Source organism: Ostrea edulis, chromosome 2, assembly GCF_947568905.1.
Source record: "Ostrea edulis chromosome 2, xbOstEdul1.1, whole genome shotgun sequence".
NCBI lineage: Eukaryota > Metazoa > Mollusca > Bivalvia > Ostreida > Ostreidae > Ostrea > Ostrea edulis.
In genome coordinates, this window is record NC_079165.1 from 25,624,374 (window position 1) to 25,652,127 (window position 27,754).

General features: G+C 35.2%; 2 protein-coding genes across 5 annotated transcripts in view; one reads left to right on the top strand and one right to left on the bottom strand.

Moving 5' to 3' along the window:
• LOC125679040 (tudor domain-containing protein 5-like) overlaps positions 1-27,754 on the top strand; it is a 65,362-nt gene that overhangs the window by 20,594 nt on the left and 17,014 nt on the right. The window contains exons 11-14 of the mRNA XM_056156505.1: positions 237-298; positions 458-527; positions 739-819; positions 11,703-11,840. Coding sequence (XP_056012480.1) covers positions 237-298; positions 458-527; positions 739-819; positions 11,703-11,840 — 351 coding nt within the window. The remainder of the gene's footprint in view (positions 1-236; positions 299-457; positions 528-738; positions 820-11,702; positions 11,841-27,754) is intronic.
• Positions 12,098-27,637, bottom strand: LOC125679041 (E3 ubiquitin-protein ligase TRIM56-like). 4 transcript variants are annotated; one of them, XM_048917939.2, is made up of 2 exons: positions 25,168-27,637; positions 12,098-15,893 (listed from the first exon to the last, which is right to left on the bottom strand). In XM_048917939.2, the coding sequence occupies exons 1-2, from the start codon at positions 25,249-25,251 to the stop codon at positions 13,629-13,631; spliced, it is 2,349 nt and encodes a 782-aa protein (XP_048773896.2). In that variant the 5' UTR covers positions 25,252-27,637; the 3' UTR covers positions 12,098-13,628. The 4 variants fall into 4 exon arrangements, with proteins under 4 accessions (XP_048773896.2, XP_056012482.1, XP_048773898.2 ...); XM_056156507.1 differs by lacking the exon at positions 25,168-27,637 and adding an exon at positions 23,049-23,219; XM_048917941.2 differs by lacking the exon at positions 25,168-27,637 and adding an exon at positions 22,928-23,030.

The following is a 27,754-nucleotide window of genomic DNA, read 5'->3' on the forward strand; positions in this document are numbered from 1 at the left end:
GTTGTGATATTTAGTGGGTGTAATATTAGATGGGTGTGATATTTAGTGGGTGTGATATGCGAAGTGTTGGATACTCATTAAGTGTTATTAGAGGGATGTTGTACTTAGTGAACATAGTAGGTGTGATACTCATTGGGAGTGAACTTGGGTGTAAACCATGGTGTAATTTACCAGATGACCATTAGAATGCTACACTAGCTTTAAAGGTTTCATTACTCCTATTCCTGTTATTGTAGGTATACTTTGTGGACTATGGGAACACATGTGAAGTTCATCGAAATAATATACGTTTATTAAGGTTTGTTAAATTGAAATTGGTTTTTAAGCACAGAGAAAAAACTGAATAAGCTGCGAACACAGCAAGTTAATGAGAGATAATGATTTGAATTAGTGCTTTCATTCAGTGTCAAACATTTTGATAAATGCATGTAAATGTACATGACTTAATGAATTTCAGATCAAAGTTTTTTAAACTGCCAGCACAGGCTATTACAGGCCGACTATCAAACATCCAACCAGAAGAAGATGTAAGTCAACGGTTTATTTATCTAAAAAGCATAAAAGCCAGGTTTTTTGGTTTTTTGTTGTTGTTTTTTTTATATAGAGTACAAAATTCCTATATATTTGTATCCTTGATTTACATCTGTTTCAAAGCTTTGTGATTTCAGTGAGAAGATAGTGAGAATATAAATTCAGTCTGTTTTTCAGAATTGAAAGTAAAGCATATGTATATTGCAGGAATGGAGTTTGGAAGCCAATGCCTGCATGCTGAGGCTTGTCAGGTGTCGACCGCTAGTGGCCATAGCAACATCAGAGAAGGTTAGGATTGAAACAGATTTCTCAAATAAATTTTTAGAATGCTTTAGATCATTTTAATCAGAGTTCTTGAAAAGTATCGGTAATGTCGGATTATCCGATAAAAGTAGTAAATGTCTGACACAAGTTACTTAATTGTCGGTCCTGATGGCCAATAAAAGATCGGGATCGAAGTCCGTTTTTTACCGGGAAAAATGGCGGCCATGTGGCCCATAAATTTTCAAACCGATGCTAAATCCGGCAAGACATTGAAACGTAAACATGAGGAATCTGTTGTAAGAACTACGAGGAGAAAAGAAACCTGGAATCTGGGAGACAATGGCTTTTGTTTGATGCGGTTTTACCTATTGCTAGGTGACACCATGTGCTCAAAGTCGCGAGACCAACTACACCCAGGCCAAAGTGAGAGAGAGTAATTTAAACGATTGCAGAGGAAGATGAGAAAGAAGTTGAGAGGAATAGACAGGATAGAGCGAATTTTTAGTGGAGGGTGAGAGAGAAGTGGAGGATGGGACAGAAGTGGAGGATGAGATAGAAATGGAGCAAAAAAGTGACTCAGTGAATTGAGGAAGATTCAGAGTGTGAGGAAGATGCGAAAGGGTATGAAAGGAGAATTTATGAACGTATAACTGAGATGGAGATTGAATACAATAACACATGTAGTTGATTATTAATAAAATTTATAAAAACCTCAAAAGCAATGCATTTTTTTCTGGACTGACAAAATTTTGTTTGGGCTGACACTATTTCTAACAGTATCGGACCAAATGTCTGACACTTCAAAAGAAATTTCAAGAACTCTGTTTTAATGCTACTCAGAATAAGTAAATCTTATGTTTGTAAGATTAGCAGGTTAGATCAAAATGTTTTCATATACAGGTGACTCTCAAAAACTCGAGGTCTACTGGACCACAGTAACTCTTCAAGGGTTCTTGAGATTGTGTGTGTTTATTTTCTGAGAAGAAAAACACGGTACTGTAACTCTGACTTTGGGGGCAGGGTGTAACTTTTTGAAATTCTGGAAATCGGCGCTTTGATTGACAAGTTTTAACTTGCACATTAATCGGAGAAAGCTTCATCTATTGTACAGGCTTGGACTGGTAAAATGGATAATTTTGTTCTTCTTGGTGATATATTTATTTCAAAATTTCATTCAAATGAAATAAGAAATTAAATTTATTTTCTTTTATCTCTTCTACATTTGTTGGTAGAAAAAGTAAGTGTAACATCTTATACTGGTATTTATCGTCTAACTTTCAGAATTTTATAAGTATAGGTGACCATCACATTAAGGTACTTATAGTGGGACGTCCCTTCAGTACATCGCCAGCTTTTACAGTGTCCCTTCAGTACATCGCTGGCTTTAACAGTGTCCCTTCAGTACATTGCCAGCTTTTACAGTGTCCCTTCAGTACATTGCCAGCTTTTACAGTGTCCCTTCAGTACATCGCCAGCTTTTACAGTGTCCCTTCAGTACATTGCCAGCTTTTACAGTGTCCCTTCAGTACATCGCCAGCTTTTACAGTGTCCCTTCAGTACATTACCAGCTTTTACAGTGTCCCTTCAGTACATCGCCAGCTTTTACAGTGTCCCTTCAGTACATCGCCAGCTTTTACAGTGTCCCTTCAGTACATTACCAGCTTTTACAGTGTCCCTTCAGTACATTACCAGCTTTTACAGTGTCCCTTCAGTACATCGCCAGCTTTTACAGTGTCCCTTCAGTACATCGCCAGCTTTTACAGTGTCCCTTCAGTACATTACCAGCTTTTACAGTGTCCCTTCAGTACATTACCAGCTTTTACAGTGTCCCTTCAGTACATCGCCAGCTTTTACAGTGTCCCTTCAGTACATCGCCAGCTTTTACAGTGTCCCTTCAGTACATTGCCAGCTTTTACAGTGTCCCCTCAGTACATTGCCATTAAAAAATCTTCTTCTCAAGAACCACTGGGCCAGAAAAGATGAAATTTATAGATAAGCTTTATTAGGTAGTGCAGATTCTAAATTGTTAAAATCATGGCCCCCGGGGGTTGGATGCCCGGGGCCACAATAGGGGATCAAAGTTTTACATACAAATATATAGGAAAAATCTTTAAAAATCTTCTTCCCAAGAACCACTGAACCAGAAAAGCTGAGATTTATGTGAAAGCTTCCTGATATAGTACAGATTCTAAATTGTTAAAATCATGGCCCCTGGGGGTCGGATGGGGCCACAATAGGGGGTCAAAGTTTTTTTGTTTTTTTGTTTTTGTTTTGATATAGTGCAGATTCAAGTTTGTTAAAATCATGGACCCCGGGGATTGGATGGGGCCTCAAGGGGGGCATCAAAGTTTTACATACAAATTTATAGGAAAAATCTTCTTCTCAAGAACCACTGAGCCAGAAAAGCTGACATTTATATGAAAGCTTCCTGATATAGTGCAGATTCTAAATTGTTAAGATCATGGCCCCCGGGGGTCGGATGGGGCCACAATAGGGGGTCAAAGTTTTACATACAAATATATAGGAAAAATCTTTAAAAATCTTCTTCCCAAAACCACTGAGCCAGAAAAGCTGAGATTTATATGAAAGCTTTCTGATATAGTACAGATTCAGGTTTGTTAAAATCATGACCCCCTGGGGTAGGATGGGCCACAATAGGGGATCAAAGTTTTACATACAAATATATAGGGAATATCTTTAAAAATCTTCTTCTCAAGAACCACTGAGCCAGAAAAGCTGAGATTTATATGAAAGCTTCCTTATATAATGCAGATTCTAAATTGTTAAAATCATGGCCCCCTGGGGTTGGATGGGGCCACAATATGGGATCAAAGTTTTACATACAAATGTATAGGAAAAATGTTTAAAAATCTTCTTCTCAAGAACCACTGAGCCAGAAAAGCTGACATTTATATGAAAGCTTCCTGATATAGTGCAGATTCTAAATTGTTAAAATCATGGCCCCCGGGGGTCGGATGGGGCCACAATAGGGGGTCAAAGTTTTTTGTTTGTGTTTTTTTTCTCGTTTTTTGTTTTTTATACGCCCGTCTTAAGACGGGCCGTATTATGTTATGGCCTTCATGTCCGTCCGTCTGTCCGTCCGTCTGTTAGCTTTTTCGTGTCCGGCTCATAACTTAAATACTATAAGGCCTAGAATAATCAAACTTTGTCAGTTGATACATCTTGGGTAGAAGGTGTGTCGCACATTAAAACCAGGTCGCTGTGACTTTTAATTAAGAAGATATGGCCAAATATGGTAAAACCCTGTCCGGCTCATAACTTGAAAACTATTTGATCTAGAATCATGAAACTTGGTCAACTTATGCATCTTAGGTAGAAGGTGTGTCGCACTGTACTTTAAGGTCACTGTGACATTTAGTTGAAGTGATTTTTTGAAAAAAGTATGTTATAATTGGTACAATCCCTACTCATATAAGAGTTTTGTAGAAAACATTCAAAAATGTTACATCAAGAAAACACATATTTTTTTTATGATATACTGTACAGCTTTTTTTAGCCTATGTAATGTTTCCTTTGTTTCTAACAATAACATGAGAAATTCCACTTGTCCCATGGGAGTAGCATGCAAAGGGCATTTTGACAAGACTAATTAATGAGTTTTGTGTAGAGCATCTCTGATCAACATGATCAAGCAGGTGTTATCTTTATCTCTAGGGAATTGGGCAGAGAGATCTTAGCCTCTTAATTGCAGATATACCAGAAATTATTTGTGAAAGTGAATTTGTTTGTTGTGGTTAGTCTTTATTTTCAAAATTAATTTGACATTGTACTATATAATTTTTAATTTTTTTTCTCAGCAACCTATATGCAGAGTATCATTTCTCACTAAGACAACAAATGGTTGCAATATGTATAAAGGCCTATTTTAATGATTAGTATTTTGATGTTTTGTTATTGTTCAGAAAAAAGATATACAATGAACAAAGCTGCAGATTGGGCATTTGTGTAAATCTGAACAGATGAAATAGTATTGCAATAACCATATTAAAAAATGTTAATTCAAGAAACTACACATTCTTCATTATATACACTGTACTATACAGCAGTATATAACAAATTATTTCTTTTGTGTCAGTAACAAGAGAAATTTCCCTTGTCCCATGGGTGTAATTATCAAGCAATTCAGGAGGCATTTTGCTAACAAAAAAATTGCATTCTGTCAAATTACAGATTAATTAATGAGTTTAGAAGATTTCTGTTACAGCAATCTGATCAAGGAGGTGCTATCTATATCTCTTGCAATCGGCAATTGGGCAGAGGAATCTGGCCTTCTAATTGATCTGTCAAATTTTAGAACAGTTCTAATTGGTAGCCATTACTTTGAAAGTTAATTTGGTATAAAGTTTAAGAATTAATATGATATTGTAAAATATATTTTTATTTTATATCTCAACAACAAGGTGCAGATTGTCATGTCTCAAGTCTAACACAACCAGTTGAGAAATATATGATGTATTATTTTTTTCTAATTAATAACTACACCATAGGAGATGCACCAGTGTTTGAAATAACCGTTTTTAATCTATATTTATTTATATTGACATCACCATGCATTTTTTACTTTTATACTTGAAGATTTGACAAAGGCAGATACTGATATATGTATTTTTTGATATGTTGAATAAATCAACCTTTTTGAGTATTCCCATTTATTGTAAGTTGTTTGCTTGGATAAAGGGCTATCTTGCACTTTAATCATTTCATTGAAAACATTTGGGAAAATGTTTTTATATCCTTTTAAAAATCATTAAGCTTACATTATCAATATTTGAAGCAATGTCACATGAGGCCATAAAGTGGGTAAGATTCTTAAAGGAAGGTTGACATTTGGTTCCATGCATACCTATCTCTTCATGGTGATATGTTCATGTTAACAGTATGTGACAGGCGTATCATGTGCCGTGGCGGTGCACTTTATTTTTTTTAGCTCACCTGAACCGAAGGTTCAAGTGAGCTATTCTGATCACATTTTGTCCGGCGTCCGTCTGTCTGTCCGTCTGTCTGTAAACTTTTCACATTTTCGACTTCTTCTCCAGAACCACTGGGCCAATTTCAACCTAACTTGGCCAAAAGCATCCTTGGGTGAAGGGCTTTCAAGTTTGTTCAAATGAAGGGCCATGTCCCTTTCAAAGGGGAGATAATCACAAAAATGCAAAAATAGGGTGAGGTCATTTAAAAATCTTCTTCTCAAGAACCACTGGGCCAGAAGAGCTGAAATTTACCTGAAAGCTTCCTGACATATTGCAGATTCAAGTTTGTTCAAATCATGGCCCCCGGTGGTAGGATGGGGCCACAAGGGGGGATCAAAGTTTTACATACAAATATATAGGGAAAAACTTTAAAAATATTCTTCTCAAGAACCACTAAGCCAGAAAAGCTGAGATTTACATGAAAGCTTCCTGACATAATGCAGATTCAAGTTTGTTCAAATCATGGGCTCCGGGGGTTGGATGGGACCACAATAGGGGATCAAAGTTTTACATACAAATACATACAGTACATGACACGAGTTTTATGCGTGTTCCACGCAACGCGGTGGAACAAATTTGCCCCAAACACGGTGGACCTTTAAAATTGTCGGCACCTTTGAAGTCCTATTTTTCCGCGCGAGCTAGACATTGAAGTCCACGGAGGATCTCCGTGAATGCCACCGCGCATCTCCATGGATGTCACCTGTACCTCTGTCGATACCACCGTGTACCTCCGTGTGATAAAACAAAGAAATATTTTCCGAAGTGATTCACCCAAAAAACCTTTTCGCTTGGCCAGCATGCATACTCCCACCCCATTACTTATTTAGAAATTAGCTATAAATCATTCAATTCTTGTAATTGTTGTTTAATGATACGTTGGTGTTTTCGGTACATATCCGTATGTAGACTTCCCTGCAGACGTTCACACCTTTTTATGAAACGCCCAAATTCTCGACATCCTGTATATAAACACCTGTGTTATTCCTACCACTCGTCGGTACATTGTTTCACAGCACGTGCAACACAATTTCACCAAATAAAAGAAGGGTCATGAACAACGACAATCACATGCCAGTAATTTCAATTTGATAAATAGCAGTTCAAAGAAATGTGTACCATAAGCAATTGTTTATTTTTACATAAAGTTTTCATTGTAATTAGGAATACATGTATGTGATTAAGGTCAGCTATATACATGTACATGCTTATATTGGATATGAATTTCATTATGTACTCAACTGTGAAGCAATGTGAGCAAAGGATCAAATTTTCATCACCTAAACAAATAAAAATTAAAAGTATCATTACTTTTAAACAAACCTTTAGAAAACTCCGTACTTTCATTAAGAAAATAATGAAATAAAATGTACTCCCCTACCTAGAATGCCCATACTTCACATTAATAATAACACGGTTTTTTTAAATAGTTTTTTTTAATTTGATAAATACTTTATTACACGCATGTATTATTTACTAAGTGTATATATAACAGCATTTTGTCTTTATATTTTTGTATACCATTGCATAATGGTGATGAGATCCAATAAACTGAATTAAGTACATGTAGCCTTGAAATATCACAAAGTATGGAGTTGACAACGATTGAAATAAAAATGCAGACGTTTTCTCGTTTATTCAGTAACTCAATAACTTGCGCGTCTTCTGAATGAAAGTTGTAAAATAAACGTACTAGGTTTTGGTCAGTTATAACATAATAAGGGGGCAAAATTCATCTAATCTCCTCTAGCAATGGGTTTTGAGTCAACTGTGCCTTCGTGGACGAATAATTTCGGCTAGCGAAGATGGAAAAAAAGCCTAGATAGTCCGCTTGCATTAACATGTATTATGAAGGTGAAATCGAAGAATTATCCAGTAAATCCCATGATGTTGCAGTATACATAGCATGTATTTATTTTATTTTTGACCGAGAGGGAGATTATACAGCTAAGCACGTTAAGTCGTTTTAGAAGAAGGGGGGGGGGGGGTGCTCATTCATTAGTCCTAACCCGGACCAGCCGAAAAATTTAAACATGTAAAGAAAACAAAATGGGAAATAAAAAAAAATATCAGAATGAAAGGGGGTGGATAATTAAGCAGAAAGAAATTGTACTTTCAAGATTTATACTAAACGTATTAAACTTCCCGTATCTGCATACATTCATGAATATCATAATCAATGCTTACCAATGCTCTCTCTCTCTCTCTCTCTCTCTCTCTCTCTCTCTCTCGCTTTCATTATCTAATGCATCTAAAGATTAAATTAAAGATTTTAATAATCGATAGCGTATATGAATAAAATCCAATAATCGTTAAGTCATTTCTGTTTATATTGATATTAGTTTTTTTTTTTTTCATGAACTAGTTGCGTTTGACACCGAGGATTTATATCCTTAAATATTGATTACAAGCACGTAGAATCGGAGAGGGTGTACTTTGAAAACTTGAAAGTTAAGGATTTAGCCTCCTAGCTTGTAGCGACCTACCCACTGCACGATTTATGAAATTGAAGTCGGAAGGGGAAATTGAGACAGTTTCAGACTACTACCCCCCCCCACCCCCCACCCCCCACCCCCCCCACACACACCCCCCCCCACACATTTAAGGTTTTCGTAATCGGACAATTTAAGCACCATTTTTGTTATTTTATTGCTTGTCAAGAAATTTACACAACTTAACCGGCAACATACCCCTTCTGATACATTGAAAAATATAAGTAATGTTAGCACGGGGCTCTATAAAGTTCAATCTGCAGTTTGGTCATACTTCGTCATTCAATATTAACTTATTCAAAATATTTTAAAAAATGTTTGTCGGGTTAGCGGTACTATGATGTATGACTATAACAATGACCTGTGTATAACTTGTACATTCCATGCAAATTCGAAGGGGTTTTCGCCTCAGTAGAACAATGGGGGTCAGCTAATCCGTGTATTTGAAATCAACAGAAGTGCTTCAGCAGAAGTACTAACTTCTTGCGGAAAGTGTGAAATATATTTCACACTTTTCATGAGAAGTCAAAACACAAACTAGCTAACCGTAATTTAGTAAATACTGTGAGAAAGACCCTAGGAATTTGCATGGTATTACTTATTATACAAAAATCATTGCATTATCCAGACACTCCCGATGAACATTTTTTTTTTAAATGAAAACCTCTATCAAAGTACATCGAACTCGGTCAAATGTAATCAACTCGGGATTTTAAAAATAAATCATCCGATGTTTTGTATTTTTGCTTCTATTAATTACGTAATAAATTAATTCCAATTTGTTAATCATCGACAATGCTCTAATTTCTATATTGGATCAAGTTATATTTGTCAAGATGCATATTAACACAATGTGATGGAAGTAATTATGTTAAACAGCGCATTTGTCAGAGAGAGAGAGAGAGAGAGAGAGAGAACATCGGTAATTATTAAATATCCCTATCACATGTTGTACATGTATGTTTTTCATTTACTGAATATACTAATTCGCATTCAAAACAGGAATTGCTTGCAAGTACGCATTATTTAAACATAGAATTTAAGAATATTTTAATGAAGAAAGAAGACTAAAAGAAAAAAAGAATTCAAAACCAGGTTTTCTTAAAAACATAATATATAGTGTTTGGTATCGTTGGAATTGGCTCAAAATGCTGAAAAACAATATAAGTATCAAGGGGGGGGGGAATATTTACATTTTTTTCTTTTCTTAAAATTTCTCCCTTATCTTGATTATTTGGCCTGCGGCACATTTTCACGTCTTCCGCAAGGCGCCCGTGGCCAGAACAAAGGTCTTAGCAGCTGTGTGTATTCGCAAATAACACACACCGTGGAACACGGGGGACACGGTGTATCTCCGTGGATTTTCCACCATGGTCTTTCCACGGTGGGGTGTATAAAACTCGTGTCGTGTACTGTAGGAAAAATCTTCTTCTCAAGAACCTCTGAGCCAGAAAAGCTGATTTTTACATGAAAACTTTTTGACATAGTGCAGATTCAAGTTTGTTCAAATCATGGCCCCTAGGGGTAGGATGAGGCCACAAGGGGGATCAAAGTTTTACATACGAATATATAGTTAAAATCTTTTTCTCAATAACCACTGAGTCAGAAAAGCTGATATTTACAAGAAAACTTTCTGACATAGTGAAGATTCAAGTTTGTTCAAATCATGGCCCCCGGGGGGTAGGATGGGGCCACAAGTGGGGGGGGGGGGGTCAAAGTTTTACATACAAATATAGGAAAAAGCTTTAAAATCTTCTTCTCAAGAACCATTGGGCCAAAGAAGTTGACATTTACATGAAAGCTTTCTGACATAGTGTAGATTCAAGTTTGCAAAGGGTAGTTTGGGCCATAATAGAGACTAAGGTTTTACATGCAAATATATATGGAAAGTCTTCAGATATGGGCCAAAGTGACTCAGGTGAGCGATGTGGCCCATGGGCCTCTTGTTGATATAGTGCAGATTCAAGTTTGTTCAAATCATGGACCCCGGGGATTGGATGGGGCCTCAAGGGGGGCATCAAAGTTTTGCATTCAAATTTATAGGAAAAATCTTTTAAAATCTTCTTCTCAAGAACCACTGAGCCAGAAAAGCTGAGATATATATGAAAGCTTCCTGATATAGTGCAGATTCTAAATTGTTAAGATCATGGCCCCCGGGGGTCGGATGGGGCCACAATAGGAGGTCAAAGTTTTACATACAAATATATAGGAAAAATCTTTAAAAATCTTCTTCCCAGAACCACTGAGCCAGAAAAGCTGAGATTTATATGAAAGCTTTCTGATATAGTGCAGATTCAGATTTGTTAAAATCATGGCCCCCTGGGGTAGGATGGGGCCACAATAGGGGATCAAAGTTTTACATACAAATATATAGGGAAAATCTTTAAAAATCTTCTTCTCAAGAACCATTGGGCCAAAGAAGTTCACATTTACATGAAAGCTCTCTGACATAGTGTAGATTCAAGTTTGCAAAAACCATGGCCTCCAGAGGTAGGTTTGGGGCCATAATAGGGACTACGGTTTTACATGCAAATAGATATGGAAAATCTTCTGATATGGACCAAGGTGACTCAGGTGAGCGATGTGGCCCATGAGCCTCTTGTTTGTATGCATATATAATAGAGGATTTTGTTTCAGAATACCCTATAGTATTGATATCTTTATATAAATGTTACATAAAATTTGGAAACAAACAGAACCGGGAATTTAATTTTTGAGATCTTCCCATAAATGTATTTATGTAGCAATATTCCATTATCACCTGCATATTGTGCTTATGTCTCTCAACTGATTTGATTTGCAAGAGCATGCTCTACATATGATCAGTTTTTAAATTGAGATGGGATACTGACAAATAAGTTGATGTTACAGGTGTTGAAAGATTTTACGGGAGTTTCAACAATCTCATTTAATGTCAGCAATTTGCAAATTCTATGGTCATTATAATGTTCAAATTTACCAATACAACCTATCATTAGGTGAAATGCTGTCTGACATGTTCATACCGATTGGCAGGCCGTTCTTTACATACTAATTTTGACTACAGATTACTCCGCTTACCTAATGAAGATATAGGGCTCATCATGGATGTGACCGATCAACAAGGGATGCATGCCTCCTCTGGTATATCCAGGGGTCCATGTTTGCCCAACTTTTAATTTTGTATTCTTTACAGGAATTTTGAGATTGATCACTGTTCGTTATCTTCATTTTTTCATTGAAGTTTGAGCCATTGAGAGTCTCCTGTAATTCATGAAATCATACTTGACTCTGGGAGTTACTGTAATTCTTAATGGATTTGAAACAGATATTGCAAGGTCCTTTTATTATACTCTAAAGGCATCCACAATAATCCGATTATTATAACATATTAAAGATACTATGATTTTAAATGGCTTATTATTGAGACCATGCACTTGTTTAGAGTCGTGTAATGTCCCTCTGCCTGAGTGACACTTCCGGGAAAGAAGACGTCCACATCAACGATATCCTGATCCAAGAGGGCCACGCCCAGTTTGTCATTGATAATCCTGACCTTGTCTACACTGAGGACCCACAAGTGGCAAGTGACATTTCTAATGCATTTTGTTGTTGAAAAAAATTATCAATGTTGAATTTGTGTAGATCCATTCTTAGTATGAGTTGTGTTAATTTGAATTGGGAAATTATCTTGCTACCATTTTAGAAGAGCAGCTAGATGATATCATAAAAGAGGTTAGGTTAATGTGATTTGTTGAATGCATTCTGCATCGCCTTCTCAAATAACATTCAGATGACTGTATTGTCTGTGGACAGAGCAGCATACCAAATTAACAAGACTTTCTTGTGTTTAATATTTTATTGAAAACAATTTTCAAAACAACTATCACATGATAAAGCAAGTTGAAAACAAGGTTTATCAATAACTTGTTAGATATTTCCTAGACTAAACCACCAGAGACAAGCCTTGCCATTTAAATGCAATTTAACGACACTGTTTAACTCTAAAGAGCAAGCTCTATACAAATAACTACCAACAGGGAGACAAACATGGAATGATAAACATGCTGGCATGCAATCTAATATAAACATGGCTTTTAAAATCACACAAAGATGTCAAGGTCTGTAGTGTCTGAGAAGTTAATTGAAACTTAGTGAATAGGTTGTATTGTAAAAACATGAAATAAGGTCTGTTTGTATGTTATAAGTACAAGGATACAAAGAGCTATAGAAATGTGAGATTTCTCTCCTATTTTCAGTACATTCATGTAATTTTTCCAAAGTAAACTTTTTAAACTTTAGAATCGCTTATTTTTGTGGGGTTTCAATTCTATGATGTTGTGGTTTGAGATGCAGCAGCGTGGTGGCTGCATCCTGATTTTGTGGTTTGAGATGGAGCAGCATGGTGGCTGATTCTGTGAATTAAGACTGTCTTTCTTTACTGTAGTTTATGGAGCATATGTGGATATTCCACACAGTGAAATCAAAGAATGTTAGACCTTGAAAATTAGTGATTTTCAGCATTTGTTATTGTTGGTCCTTGGACTTCTGCCAGTCTTCTTATTTATTTTTAAAAAATCATTCATGTCAGAAAAAACAATATTTCTATAGCATGATAGGAATCAGTTAAATGGAATTGTACAGAAATGAAAGCACTATTGTTACGCCAAGAAACATGTTGAAAACATATCAAAAACACAAGAATGATAAAAAATAATACTGTACCGAACTATGTATCTCCTAATTGTAATTCAAAATAAAAAGTGTTGTATAGCATCTATATATGGTCTAACTAGTGCTGTAACAATTGTAGTAAACAAATAAAGCACCTCTGATATTGTACCATATACTTGATATGTATGCCACTCAAAGAAACATGATGTTTTAAATGTGAAGTACTTCTGCAAGGACGGACAGTGATCCTACTCCTGCTAGGATGGATAGTGATCCTACTCCTGTAAAGATGGACAGTGATCCTACTCCTGCTAGGATGGACAGTGATCCTACTCCTGCAAGGATGGATAGTGATCCTAATCCTGCAAGGACGGACCGATCCTGTAAAGATGGATAGTGATCCTACTCCTGCAAGGATGAATAGTGATCCTAATCCTGCAAGGATGGACAGTGATCCTACTCCTGTAAAGATGGATAGTGATCCTAATCCTGCAAGGATGGACAGTGATCCTACTCTGGATTGGGCTGACTAATCCTACTTGGCAATTTAGTGATGTCATTTGTTATCTACTAATAATCATTGCTTAATGCCAGAATGTTAGGAAATGTTAGTTAACCAGGGAGAAGCATTCCAGAAAGGTGTCACTGATTTCACTGCTCACTTCAAAAATGCATTCACTTTGTCCAGATATAAAAGTTAGCCCAGATAATCGTAAAACTTCATGCTACCATCAGGCATGGCTGTCACCAGAAATTTGTCGGGTGTGGCACCAACAAATCTTGGAATGTCATCAGTGAAAAAGGACTTCTTTAGGTTTCCTTTGGTTCCAAGAATATCAATTCTACCCTCTCGTTTGTCAGTAACGATAATGTTTCCATATTTGTCAATGGAGATTAGGTCTGGTCCTTGATAAATTTCCTCCTGGTCATCTATGTTTCCGTACTCAAAGACGAGTTCACCATTGGCATTTAGAGCAATAACTCTGTGGCTGCCAGGATCTGCAACATAGGTTTTATTGCGCTTTTCATCCACTGCCACCATTTGGGGTTTCTCTAAGAGATTTGCATGGAAATCTTCATTGGTAATTCGGCGTATCAAATGTCCATCGGAGCCATAGAATGCAATGTTTCCACCAGATTTAGCAGATTTGCCATGGTTTTTGTGGATTTGAGCATAGCGGTTAGAAGTGATGATGAGTGTTCCGGATTGGTCAGCAGTAACAAAATTGAGTCCGAAGCTTTCCACATGAAAATCTGACATAATGTGTCCTGTGCCATCATTTTTCAAGACTCTGACTTTGAATCTGTTATCGCCTCTTGGGACTGTCATGGAAACTTTGCCATCGCTGGACACAGAGTGAATGTTCCAGCCATTTTCCAGAGGGACTTGGCCTCTGACTATTCCACGTTTTTCAAGGACATGCACAGTAGTAGTTGTTCCGACAATGATATCCCCTTTCTCATTAATTCCAATGCCCTTGATACATTCTTTTTGAATGGGAGCAGGCAGAGTGACTTCTCGTTTCGGATTCTCCAAGTTAAATACATTGTCATTTTCAAATTCATTTTGGTCGACATGTTCTTTGAACTTGACATTCTTCATTTTGTCGCTTGAATTGCTGGAACTCAGCATGTCTGTGTCGGAGCTGTCCTGCTTGCTGTCTTGCCTTTGGAGGTCAATTGGAGCTTTCTCAAAGATCTCCACAAGTTCTGGCTCATTTTCAGCATGGTCCATGGTATCACTGCCATGTCCAGAATCTCCGAAGCTGTGGTACCTCTGGAAGTGCTGACTTGTCAGATCGTCTACGGTGTGTTCACTTTCAGAAGTTACAGACTGTTCTCCTGTCTGGATGGTGCCAAACATATCACAGATGCTATCACCGGTCACATTGGGCTCCACAAGCTTCACAGATAGGATCTCTATGGGATCTGTTCCCAAGGACTCCTCGCAGAGTTCCCGAATCCTGTACCCTACTTTTTTCCTCAATAACACTTTCTCCTCATAGGAACCATAAGTGATTAAGTTTTCTGTAAAATCTTTGACTCCTTTTATGGCTTCTAAATGCATTTTCAGATCGAGTCTTCTAGTCTTGATATCCTCTATTTGGTCATCAAATCTTCTCTCAATATCATCGAGAAGAAGTTTTTCATAATCTTTAATTAGGCTACATAGCTGCTTTGTTCTCTCTTTAACATGATGCTTCAGTGAATCTTTCTGTTCAAGCAAGTTATGCTCTGTGGCATTTAGGTTCACTAGAAATTTGCTGATATGTTCAGAGTCATTGTCAAGTTCTTGTAGAGGCTCTTTAATTTTGGTTTCAAAGTGCTGAGCTATGGCCATCAGTTCTGCGCACCGATGTTCACCGTGTTTGTTCACATGACAGTCAGCACACACAGAAATGTCACAATCCACACAATACATGGCACCAAAGTCCAAAGGATCATATGCCTCACAACACACAGGAATAACCTGACTCTGACTAGATGTGCTGGTAGTCTTTTCTGCATTGTAATCCTCATCACTCTGTAGATGGTGGTCGGAGAAGTCCTCTTGAGTAGTGTGTGAATCGGCACATGGCTTGCAGAGAAATTCATTGCAGTCTACACAGTGAGTTTTACCTTCCACAAAGTTTCCTGCATTCTTGCAATAAAAGCACAGCGTCTCTCTTTTGATGGGGTCATTTGCAGGAATTGAGAGACGTCGGGCCAAAATGTTCTCGGGAAGATTTCTAGGCACCCCGTCATCCTCCTCAGGGTTGACTTCAGTCATGCATGTCGGACAGGGGAAGTATCCTTCCTTGTCTGTGCTGCTAAGTCTGTGCTCATCGATGCATTCCTGACAAAAGGTATGAAGACAAGGAAGATAGCAGGGTTTAGTGAATTCCTCATCACAGAGCTTGCAGCAGAGGAGCTGTCGAGGTATCACCAGCTCGGACTGTTCCGTGTCCATGCTGGCACATCTCTGGAAATATACTGAGAAACATAAGTACATGTGCACTCAAAATTATATCAATTGCAGGGGTGTGATTTTTCCTCTTTTCAGAGGAAATCCTCTGATTTGCTCAATTTTCGAAAAAATGAAACACTCTGGATTTGATCTAAAGTGGCAGAAAATGATATTTTTCCAGGTAGGGTGAAGTGTTTTCCTCCCTTTTTGACCAGTTTTCCTCTGATTTCTGCGGAATTCAGTCACATCCCTGCAATCGTGTGATGGTCAATATGATACTGTGAGAGATTGTCTCAATTGTGTGATGTGAATGTGATAATGAATGTTAGAGATTATCTCTTCATTTTGTATTGCTATCGATTATTCCCAGAATGTATGAGGAAAATGACTTTGTAAGATAATGGGGCAAAAAAAAAAGTGATGGTAAGTTATATAAGATGGGATTAATGTACACAGGGAAATTAACAAAATGGAGTTTTATTTACTACATTCACAATTCATCATTTTTCCACGAAATTAAACCTATAGTGAATAATATATTAAAAGCATTTCAATGCTTTCAGAATTGAAATTTTAAAAGATGAATTACCTTTAAGAGAAATTAAAACTATTGCAATTAAATTGTGAAATTTTAGAACAGTAGAATTAAAGCAACTTACAGTATTTACAGGAACGGAAAATAAAGTCCTTTTCTATTGGTCATTGGCAATATTCTATGCCATAAATCTGTTTTAATAAGTGAACAACTTTTGTAATTGGACAATAAATATATGAGAATATTCCCAGAGAATGAAGTTCACGTTAATTGTCTTTCTTTAGTTATAATCCCATTATATTTCTTAAGAATATTCATGTATGAAATTCAATTTCTAACCAAATTGCTGTTTTTCTAAGTAGTACAGACTTGACTGCTTTTGGCACTAGAGTAAAGCCATTTATATTGAAATGTTTTGGAATAATGTTACACATCTTTGAAAAGTTTTAAATCCCATTGTATAAGCTTGATTTAATTGGAAATACAAACATGAAGAAATTCCTAGACATGGGTCACACACAACGTTTCTGCCATTTTTCTCTAAACATGTAACTTGGTTTTTTATCTCCTCAATGTGAAGAGTTGTTGTATGATTTCCTTAATATAGTCTTAGATTTTATATATATTATAGTAATATTCCTATACTTCAGCTTGGTTAGCTCAGTGGTTAGCTAAGTCATCTAACTAGATCGGATACAAGTATAAAGTTAACCCCTTTCATTTCATGAAGTTATTAAGGGCCCGCTATATGGTGGGTGTCCTATAGTAATTGCTATCTGTCCTGCTGTCCTTGAAATTATTGGAGAAGATTTCTATAAAATTTAAGGTAATGTTTGAATTAGGAAGAGGAAGATCCATTTAGATTTTCAGATTTATCGGTTTTGTTGTTACGAAGTTATCGGACTTAGAATTTTAAAATGTTAATTAGATGACAACTATTTCTATGGCATGCGATGAAAAAAATAAGGGGTGATAACCATGCCAATTTAACTACCAGGCCAGGTACACATAATTCAATAGTAGAGCACCTTATATATATATTATTGTGAGGCCCATTCTGACTCCTTAGTTACCCTTTAATCAATTGCTGTCAGTATTTTGATTGTAATAAGTTTTTGTATGTACATTTTGGTATAATTATTAAATGTTTTAATTTTACCAATGATTTTCTAAACCAGAGTTATGAATTTGTATGTTAATTCACTTGGTTTATAGTTTTCTGGTTTATAGATTTTAAGTCTAAACATGAAGGATCAGATTCTTTTTTAAAAAAGACTTACGGTTTTTACTTTCATTGCCCACAATAGAGCAAATTTTCCAGCAAACTCCATGGTCAGAAACACTGATGATTATTCAACATTAGTTTCACAAAATTCAGATGTGTAAATATATATAATCCTTTAAGACTGAATTAATATTTTCTCCACTGCCTCAGTACATGCATCTATGCATTTGTATTTAAATGACAATGCGGAAAAGCAATTTCATACACCAGTAGTCTGCAATGTTCAATCCAATTTTTTTGTAGAAAAGAAATTAATCCAATATTTTCCAGCGTAAATGAAATTTGATTCAGGTATATTAAAAAGTTCTCCACCGAGACCTGAGCTGTCCTGAGGTATATGACGAGGACCCATAATTGTCAGTCGGGGCCACAGTGAAGGCATAATGTGATCAGAATTAGGAATATTTTTCCATTTATCACCATCTGCAGGATATACAGTAATTTTCTTGATTGTTTGCAGAACCATAATGACTGGTGTATTGAAGTTCCATTTCACTGAATAATCAATGATCACTTTTTGAGATTCACAGATAAACAGTTAATAATAGTTGTGACCTTGAATTATTTTTAGCTTTTTTGAATGTGAAGAGGACAAAATTAAACCGGCAGTTCACAAATCCGCAAGTGCTCAGGATCATTTAAACTTTTAAGTTCCAAAATAAACAACCTTAACAACCTTCTTGTAAGGTAATGAGTTAGATCAGCCAAACTATTATAATCCACTCAAATGAAATTTTTCTAAGCCTTCATGTAAGAATGATGACACACATGCACGTACACATGAAATTTAGGTTTCTTAGAATCAGAACTCCGCAAAGTTCCACTGAGTATTGAAATTCCACTGTCTATTAAAATTCCACTTTTAATTGAAATTCATCTTATACAACTTACAGCAATGGTATTTGTAGCATTATGTACCTAATACACTGTAAGTTCGTAAATTGAAGTATAATATTGTTATTGATTTGCTTTCTCATCCACTGAACCATATATGTTAGGAAAACAACTCCTATTTGCCAATCAGAATGGTATATATATAGATCTAAAATCAATTCTGAAGGACTGTGACAATGTCGGATAAAGAGTAAGGAACTGCTACAGACAGCCGGCAATGCTGAGAGCTCTAGAGTATTCCCTCAGGTGTTGCTCTGTAATTTACGAGCTCATCTGAGTCTATAGATCGGTGGAATTGAAATCGATATATCTCTACAATGTTGTGTCCTATGTCCAATATTTACAGATTTAATGTTTTCCAAATCAGTAATTGTAAGTCAATTTTATGCATTAAAAAGGTATGTTTGCATCATCAATGGAAGAATAGTTTAATTTTGTCGGCCCCAAGATACTACACAATGATTTGTAATATATTGTCTAACTAATCATTGTGTGGTTTTTGAAACATCATTTTGTAAATTAACTCCTTTTGAAAATTGGTTATCTTAGTCTTATACACTTCAGATAATAGATAAATACATTACAGTTTGATTGCACCGGACTGCTCATTTGATGGGGGGGGGGGGGGGGGGAATTTTTAGACAAAAAGATGATTGTTACTTGAACTATTTGTGGTGCTTTGAAAGATGTGCATTGAGTGTAAGACTAGCTTGAGTAAATCCCAGGTAGGCCTAACAGTCCATAGGGTTCTTGTTTCAGAAAGGTGATAAATAATTTAAGTCATGAACCATTGTGTAATTAATACGTGGTTGTGCTGTTACATATACTCTCCTGATATTGACAACACATAGTAATGCAAAATTTATCAAACTGCACTGTAGCATTTCTAGATTTCAGATAAAACATTTTGGTGAAAACCATACTGTGCTTAAAATTGATTTTCTCACAGTCAGTTAAAACCTATTGGAATCATCAATGTGTCGCACTTGCAGCTGCCAAATGAAATGAAACTGACAGAATGTTGGTAGAAAAAGACTTGTGTATACATATCTTACATTTTACAAAGAACATTCATCATCTTGTCAATGTATTTATAAATAAATATTTACTCAACTAAAAATGTCTCCATTCTTAGGGAGTGTCAATAAACTGTATAAATTAAACTTCAAATCTCAACTGGTTTTCCCCCGAAAGAAAATTTTCTAAGCAGTCTATTCCATATTTCTATCCATGAATAATGGATGAAAATATATTAAACAGATCTGCTGGAACAAAGTGCTGATTTAACAAAGTACTGAACAAAACGTTTTTGTGTTCATGTTAGATTTTGAATTGAAAATCCTGCAAGCTAACAAATATATCTGATAGAAAATTTATTCACAGGAAATCATAGGATATTTTTGAAAATGGCAGAGAAAAAACAAAATTTATATGATATTGATTTTCCATGTAGAATTTATATTTCATTAAATAAGAAATGAAAAAACTGAGAAGTCAATGTTTCAATTCATATGAGCCTTCGTCCAACAATACCTCTAGAGGAATGCTACTATTAGAAATCCTGATTAAAATCAATATGAACTTATTATGTCTCCCTAGTTATTCCCTTCTCTGCATGCTAATCCTACGTTAATGAGAATTAAAGAGGTTTTTATGCCTTACCTGATGATGTCAATGTGGAATGGGAAAATTCTCTCACCCAGCCATTGATAGAAATTCTTCTAGACCCATTTGAGAAAACATTGATAGACGTTAAGTGAATTGTCAATACATTGTATAAATCGGTTCAATAAATTGATCTGTTTTTTAGAGAACTTTAAAAGGTGCAGAACAGGTTGTGCTCTATTTGATCTGCTTATTAATGTAATGGGTTTTCTGGTTTCATCTTGGCATGTTAAAACTAAACTGCTCAAACTCCCTGTTGGCAAAATGTTTTATTTATACATGATTATACAAACTGTAACTTAGTACAAGTATATGCTTCCTTTATTTTTAGAGTTACTCAGACTTTTGATTTCAAAAATTAAAGAAAGGATGAAACATTTTGTACTTATATTCAAGAAAACTGGACTTTTGGTAGGGGGTGTTGATATTTTGGATAGTACTGCATGTATTCGGAAATGCTCACCATCCACAAGTGAATATAGGCATATCACTGCGGCAGACATTCCAGAATGTGTTTTCGGGTTCCATCAGGTTTTCGCCCGTTATGTATATTTTTTGTCACATGTTAACACTCCAGCCAAGTTGGGTATTGGACGATGGTTTTGTTATTTCAGACATATGGTGTTATAACTTTGGACAGGTAGTAAATTTGGTTGTTGCTTTTTTATTTTGTGGTTCAGATGTTGCACAGTAGATGTTGATATGTGTGATGTAGTGGTTTTGATTTTGTTTACAAGTTTAAATGTATTGGAAACCTTTGCCTCAGCGAATCTTGAATTTGCCAATCAAACAAAATGGATGTTGTTGTCTTTTACAGCTGCAATGTTAGTGAAGATCATGTATTTAAAATAACTAATCAGGGCTTAGATATTTATGCACATATATTAGGTGTTTTTTATTTTGTTATACACATGGAGTTTATAATTAAGTTTAAATTTAGAACAAATAACAAAGGAAAAGTAAGTTACTGTATGTGCATGTGCTTTGGCTTTTGCAATGAAGCAAGAGTGCTAATTTATGTTGCATTAAAGAATGAAAATCTTTTATTTATCAATTAACATATACAGAATAAGCACTAAATCATGAGTAAACAAAATAGTGGTATTCAGCTCAGGCTGCACCAAATTTTAGATGTGTTAAAGTAAGTATACACCTAGAGTATAATGCCTTTTTATTGACTGTCCGAAATATCATTCCTTTCCAAAATATCAACACTTCCCTGTAATTTAAATTGAAGTACGCAGTGATGTTAGTAAAGTATTTACATTTCAACTTTGGTATCGTGAACATCAGTATCTAGAATACTATGGATAAGTCCCTACTACATTTTTATTTATCTATTTTAACGTCAATATCTTGAACCCTTGGATATATCAAGTTTTTTTCTCAGTCCCATGAAGTTTGAGATGAGGAGGTTTGACTGTAAGTGTTTGATTTGCCTGGAAAATTTTTTTCATGAAAGACTCTTTACAGTCCATATGAAAATCCGAATTCTGAGAACTTTTCTCTATGATTTTTACATGTATCAAAATATTGCATTAGATTTGTGGGGAATACCTGTGTATTTGATATGAGTTTAAGGAAGGTCTGACATCTAAATAAGATTGTAATTCTTTTTATCATGGGTCTCAATTGAAATTTCTTCATCACACTGCAGGAAGGTTTTATTAATTTCGTTATTGGAAAATGTCTATGTGATCAATGGGCTTTGTACGTTAGGGTTAAGGCTTAGCCAGAGAAATGGACTTATAATGCTTTTTTAATTTCATAAACAATTACAAAAGGTCTTGTATGTCCAGGTCACGTAATCTGCTTATAACCTTTAGGGCCAACCCACACAACTCAGTAAATTATCAAATTTTACAGTGTGGGATTCAAGATGACTTTCAGTGAAATTAGTTTGCCTGACCATAACTAACCTTTTTATTTTAGAAAAAAAAAATCCTATAGGATCTTCATGTTATCCATCTTTTAAATTCCTCCATACTTGTATTAGCTTGAAATTTCTCAGCTTCTTGCATTATTTTCTCTAGAAATTAACAAAAATTTTAAATATTTTTAACTCTTATAAAATATTATGAATTTAAGATATCAATTTACTGTTAGTTTAAAAATATTTTGGTTTAATTAGCTTGCATACTTTAATGAAATGAATACTATGGTACATTTAATTATGCTGTCAATACAAATTTAATTTCTTTAAAAGGGGGGGGGGGGGGGGGTGGCATATTTCCTGCTAACAAGATCACAGTTATTAATAATTATGAAATGACCCCAAGTTGATAATTTTTACAGCTTGAATGATTTAATACTGTTTTCAATGTAAAAAATGTAAAAGAATAAGGATTGCCGGATCTGATGTCCATAATCTAACCACAATATTGCAGATGTCTGCTTAGTGACCTAATTGAGCCATTACAAATTTACTGAAGATTTATCAGGAAAAACTATATGGACATAATACATGTATTCTGACCCCCTGCAGTCCCAAAACTTTACAATCTTTGTTGTCTATCATATTCCTCTACATGTCACAGTCTTGACTCTTAAAAGACAGAAATGCAGATGAGATATGAAGTTTTACCAGACAAACATGTATGTTGTTAAAGACAAGTGAGTTAAACTAAAGAGTGTCTTAATCTACAAGTATTAGAGAAGGTGTCAATTTACCTTTGTAGCCCAAATCATGTTGTTACCAGCTGTTAGTAAAGTGACTTACAACAGACATGTTAAAGCAGAGATTGAAGTCAATTTACTGTTTATTTTTCACATTGTTATATACAATACCTACCAAGTAAACATTGATTACATCAGGGAATGTTTCCTTGGAATTACCACAAACTAGGCGACGGTTCCGTTATTTGATTGTCTTAATCTCAACTCTGATTAAGAGTTTGTAAATATTTATGTTCACTCTTTCCTTAGCAAACTTCTTTGGTACGGATATAATGTGATTTGCACTTAGTCGGATAAGGGTGACGGGGTATTGACGTAATTCATGCAAATTGCTTTACATGGACATTTTACAGGGTCATGACCTCCAGTGTGTACAAGGAATTTAATGCCAGCCAGGGCTTACCCTCTTTTATTTCGATAAATTTAAACTGTCAATGAGCACATATTGATCTGGGGATTTAAATTTTATTGTAAACACTGCTCCCCTTTTTTGAGGCCATTTGAATTGCATATTTTTCAGTTACAAAATGATTTGCATAATTTTTCTACAATCTACATTTTTAAAATTTAGTGTCCTTTTGATAGTTACAAAGACTTTTTTGAATTTTTAAAGTACTCATTTTCATTACAGGCGCGGTTACAACCCTAGCCCTGTATGTATTATATAACCCGGTCTCACTTTTAAAAAACATTTTGGAAATTAAGTCAAATTTATAATCTAAAGTTAAAGTTTCTATCAAGTATCTTAAAAAAACCCATTCATCTAATGAATTGGAATGAAAGTATAAATTTCTGCAGCCCAGTATGGTGTTTTCAATGCCCTGGGTTTTCTATGTTCTCTGTGAACACCAAAGATTGAAAGATATGAATGAAAAAGTCGTCTCTTTGAAGTTGTCTTTTCACGCTGGTGTGATCCATTAAATGGATTCATCAGATAGCTTTGGATTAAAGTAAATTTGATATGACAGTGAATTTTAAAGCAATGATTTGATACACATTTGCACGGAGTACATGCATATATTCCTGATTAACCTGAATTTGTAGTCCCCCTTCACCAGCTAGCTGGTCAATGCTCTTTATTGTGGCAGTCCTAACAAACAAGAGATCATGTGGTCATTAGCATTCTAAGACTATTGCAACTTACACCCTTAAAGAAGAAGGGGCAAATAGTTTGACCTTTACTAAAATTACATTGGTTGGAAATGTCTTTTCTTGATCAGGTGTTTTGTGTCATGCTTAATGATCATATTCATGTCTCCATTAGACAAATTTTCAGTTTCCACAACAATGGAATCCCCCCCGCCCCCCCCCCCCCCCCCCCCCAAAAAAAAAAACAACCCCACAACAACACAGAAACAACAACAAACAAACCAGTGAATACATTACAAGAAACAGAAGATGTGGGTGAGTAATTTGAAAAGGCTAAATCTGCAGTGACTTTGAAGATTATACCTGATATACTGTGCTAGAAATGTACCTAATTAATGGGAGATAATCACATTAAAAATTAATTTTCATATCTGGACATCAAGTCAGATCTTACGCATACTTGGTCTGATATCAGATACAAAGATAATTCATGGTACTATGGCAGGGAACATGGTGTTTAGCATCATTAGGGGATCAATATCTTCCCATCTTTGTCATTGTCCAGGTTATGATTTACCTCGCCCTACAGGTATAGCCAGGCTTTAATGATCCTTCAGAGAGTACCCCAAGATGTGATTCGCAGATGTGCTATTTTATGAATAAAAGGACTCAATAAATTATAGATATGTATCGACTTGTTGCATTGCTTTAACTGCTTTGATGTTGAATGAAGTGTTCTGATATTTGACAATTGATCGTTTTGTACTTTCTTAAAGGTTGGATGTTTTCCAAGACAATGAACTCGGGCAAAAACATTTCTACATGCGCAGTTTCACTATCTATCAGTATGTTTGTCAATTACAAAAATCAGAAACAATGTATTAATTTGAAGTTAAAGAAGGAATAAATGAATCTCACAAATTTTAACATCATACAATTATATTTCATATTCAAATAGATTGATTGACAGATTTTATTAAAAATCAAAGTTCTTTCTTTTCTTTTTCTTTTTCTTATTTTGGTTAATTTGTTAAACTTCATTTTCTACAGATATATGAATGCATAATTGCAATATAAGAGTTGAAGCATTTTTATTTTTTCAACTTATCAATGCAGAAGAAGCATTTTTTTTTTTTTCAACTTACCAATGCAGAATTCCTCCTAAAACGAAATTCTACTTTCAGTTGCTGCACTGCCCATAAAGGGTCATCAGATGTGTCCATGGACATTTTCAAATTTGCAGTTTTTCATTCATTTTCTTGCATGTGAAAGTTAATATATAATGTTTACTATCCAAATAGGAAAACGCTGGTTGTTGAAATTGGCCTCACACTTTAAATGAAAAGTGGGGAGTCCTTGTCAGAGACGGGCTGTTAAATTTCACCACTTTGCCTATAAATGTTCAAATTTTGAACAGATGCCAGATTCATTTTTCATGGTGTAGATTTAGTAAGAAAATAAAGTTATTTTATCATGCATTAACAGAACAGTTAAGCCTATGATAGTGGGAGTAGTTTAAATATTGACTTAGTTGTTTTTCTAAAGAATGTGATATCATAATATTGGGAGTCGCAGACGACTTAAACGTATATAGTAGGAATTACACAATTAGTGTGCATGACGCAGACAATGTCACTATACTTCCATTGTTGTTTTTGGCCTTGACAAAACTTATCTAGGGTTTAATGATTGTCACAAAAAAATAATAGGAGGCTAATAGAAGAGAAGATCTCCCGGGTATTAGTGTGACATTGAATTCTGATAATCTCGTGGTCTTGTCATGTTAAAGAAAGCCAAAGAGAACTAGAACTTTGACAAGCTGACAATGATTGTGTTTGGTATAGGGTTATCTGAACTTATACTCATGGTAACAATCTTGTCGGCAAGCAGTAACTGTAGTGTTACCTACACCATTTCTATGAGTATATTAAATCGAAAATGAAGGGGTACATTTGAAAGAGTTTGTAATATACAGCGTTTTTAAACTACATTAGTGGAGTATTGGATTGTGTTTACTTATTTCTAGATTTATCAAATGGGGAACATCAAAGACAGAAATTTAAATTGTGCGTGCACAAGGATCATTATTATAAAGGGAAAGCACTGTAAATGGACTGAAGTGATTATTACAGCGTATTTCAACACATTGTAGTTAGCTAGGTGCTCTCTAGAGACCCTTGAATTTAAAATGATGTTAATATTTTTTAAAAGATATTTGTATATTTCATGGTCAGTTGTTTAAAAAAAAAAAAAAAAACATTTCGGTTGTTAAGATGATTAAAAATCAACATTTCTCTTTACTGTACAGAATAAATGTCTAGTTTGTATTTTGGGATATAAATACAGTTATGCAGAAATTGCATACTTGGTGCTTCTCAACAACCACAGGGGAGACATATCAAATATGTAAGCATGGGGACACACAAGATGTGAAAAAACTTTTCTATAAAAGTCTTTAAAACATTTAATCAAATAATGAGGATGCAATATGTTAAATTGATATACAAGCATCTGCATGTAGTGTTTGGTGAGTAAAGTGGCCAACTGGGCCTTTTGTTTACATTATATTTTGGGCAGATCTTGAGAAATTGTCATGGAAGAGTTCTAGAAGAGTAACCAACAAGATAACAATAAATAGATCCTGCCAGGAGAAGAGAACAATAACCAACAAGATAACAGTAAATAGATCCTGCCAGAAGAGGAGAAGAATAACCAACAAGATAACAATAAATAGATCCTGCCAGGAGAAGAATAACCAACAAGATAACAATAAATAGATCCTGCCAGAAGAAGAGAACAATAACCAACAAGATAACAATAAATAGATCCTGCCAGGAGAAGAATAACCAACAAGATAACAATAAATAGATCCTGCCAGGAGAAGAGAACAATAACCAACACGATAACAATAAATAGATCCTGCCAGGAGAAGAGAACAATAACCAACAAGATAACAATAAATAGATCCTGCCAGAAGAGTAACCAACAAGATAACATTGACCAATTTTCAAAAATCTTCTTCTCTAGAACTGCACATGTGTAAGAAAAACTAAATGCATAGTGATGTAGGGCAGGAAGGCCTCTACCAAAATTGTTAATTTCATGATCCACGGGGTAGGGATTCTGACCCCAGGGCGGGGCCATACTTGTTATATAGTGTTTATGTGTAAAACACTTGAATAACATTTTCTTTAGTGCTATTTATACTAAATGGATAGAGCAGGTAGTCTTTTACCATAATTGTAAATTTGATGATCCTCAGAGTAAGGGTTCTGATCCCCAGGGTAGGGCCAAAATAAGTATATAGTATTTATGTATATAAGTTTGCTGATACTGTATAACATCTAAAAGCATACTTGCAGATGTTTTAATGTTAATATACCTATTCTTTAAAGCCTTTCATCAGTGTGTGCACTTTTGAGGGCATTAAAGTTTTAAGAACACATCTTGTTTTATACTGTTGCTGAACATTAGAATTTAGCTTAGATATTCAGAACAGCAAATTTTTTCTAGATTTCATAGGCCATGGAAGTAGTGATACTTTTTCACTAGTATTCAGGTGACCGATAAGGCCTTTGGGCCTCTTGTTATAGAAAGTATGATCTAAAAAAAAAAAGAAGGTATTTCCACCCTCCTGTGACGTAATAAGATTTTGCAAAGTCGATGATTTGATAAGATTTATGCATGACAGGAACATAAATTTTGTTGCAGTCTTCTTCAATTGTTGTTGTA